Below are 1,734 nucleotides of genomic sequence, written 5' to 3'. Positions count from 1 at the left end.
GTGTGGGCACCTCGGAATGATTGTGTTAAGCTAGCACTAAGTCCCTCCCCCGTCCACCTTTATTCCTTTCTTTACAATAAGGCTTTCAAATAAGTCATGGTTGTACGGCAGTGAAGCATCGGTGTTGAACACTGACGTCATGCTGTCGATGATGATGATGATGACTTCCGGTCAGTATATTCGCGCTCTAACCACTTGGTCCATCTCCCCCCAACATGAAGCACGTGGTAGATATTGGAAAATTCAGTAGGGTACATGGACGTCCGGTATGATATAAATGCAATCTAACCGAAAAACCCAGACACTAACCACTTGGTCCATCTCGCCCCCACATGAAGCACGTGGTAGATATTGGAAAATTCAGTAGGGTACATGGACGTCCGGTATGATATAAATGCAATCTAACCGAAGAAACCCAGACAGTAGCGAGATCTTCTATCGAGAATTGCCGCATCTTTCGAAATTCATTCAGTACATCTTAGTACCCCTGGTAACACCAGAACCAGATGACGTTTCGGCGACACCGAAAGTCAAACGCCAAAAGCCCGTTCTTACCCATACACCAGAACCAGGAGCACTGAATGGTTGCGTACGCTCCCAGTGACAGACAAGTTGACGTCAAGTTGGGTCAACAGGGGTCAGACGGCAGGGCGAGTATACACCGCTTTAGGTTTAGTGGACACAGACGCAACCTTCTTTGTTGCGTCTTATGAGGCATCTTTCACGCTTTGTTGAGTAGAGCACAGTGCTGTCTGTTCATGGCGTCCACGGTAGAGCATTCTGAGCAAGAGTGAACGTGGAGAATGGTTGTCGATCATCTTAGTTTGGCACTTCCACGAGCTCAGTTCGGATTTTTTTTCAAAACCTGAAGACCACGAACAAAAAGGGACGTATCTTTAGGAAACGTTCTATCACTCAGCCCTAATCCGAGGTCAGGTTCTCACCATCATCCACAGAAACAGTAAAATGAGAAGCCATCAAGCAGCACATGTTGAAGGCCTTCGAGACAGCCAAAATAGGCGGTACATGGTTTAAAAGTAGAACTCACCCGTTTTTTATCACTGACAGACTTCCCGGAATCCGGGAGCCAGGAGGCAACGGACCATGTGAATATGATGCATACACTAGCAATGAAAACAAGGTGTAGAAGTTTGAAGCGAGTGTACAGTCTTCGTGCACCACCACCGTATTGAAACATTTCAGGTGTAGGCCTGAAAGCGGAAATAAAGCGGTACCAAGTAAGAAAAGGATAGTTCAGCCCTGTTTTACGGTCACCGATCTTCGAGTAAAGGCAGTAACCGAGAGTGATATTATGGCGAACTCAAAGGCTGATAGAGTCTCGTATGGTACTTAGTGGGAAAAAATTCCTGCTATTTAAGCAACAGATATTACATGTCATGACATGGCTGCATGTAAGATATATTTTGAGAGGGCGTTCCCCCTTGTTTTTACCGCGGAGTACAGATTCTTTGTTTAACGACGCGTGTTTCGGTCGGGGTCAGTCATAGTTCAGGATTCGAAGCCTACACAATATGATTTGTCAACTCCATGTCAACCCCAATTGCTTAGACTTCCACTCATCCTACATAGGGTCACTAAACATGATCGGATGCACAAAAAGGACGTCATTCTGCGCCGTTCAATTGAGGAAGACAGTGTGCAGAAAAGCATGTTATCTCAGTTAGGCACTATAACGGATGGAAGGACCATCATTCCATTGTTTCTGAAGCTGGT

The 1,734-nt window shown here is 45.8% G+C and overlaps 1 protein-coding gene across 1 annotated transcript in view; it reads right to left on the bottom strand.

Annotated features, from left to right (window-relative positions):
- Positions 1 to 1,221, bottom strand: part of T265_04472 (hypothetical protein) — a gene marked incomplete at both ends in the record, with an annotated part of 58,639 nt that extends 57,418 nt beyond the window's left edge. The window contains one exon of the mRNA XM_009169221.1: positions 1,049 to 1,221. Coding sequence (XP_009167485.1) covers positions 1,049 to 1,198 — 150 coding nt within the window. The remainder of the gene's footprint in view (positions 1 to 1,048) is intronic.
- Positions 1,222 to 1,734: the final 513 nt, after the last annotated feature.

This window comes from Opisthorchis viverrini (genome assembly GCF_000715545.1).
Source record: "Opisthorchis viverrini unplaced genomic scaffold opera_v5_76, whole genome shotgun sequence".
Taxonomy (NCBI): Eukaryota; Metazoa; Platyhelminthes; class Trematoda; order Opisthorchiida; family Opisthorchiidae; genus Opisthorchis; species Opisthorchis viverrini.
The sequence above is the reverse complement of the archived record's forward strand: the minus strand, read 5'-3'. Positions and strand labels throughout refer to the sequence as shown.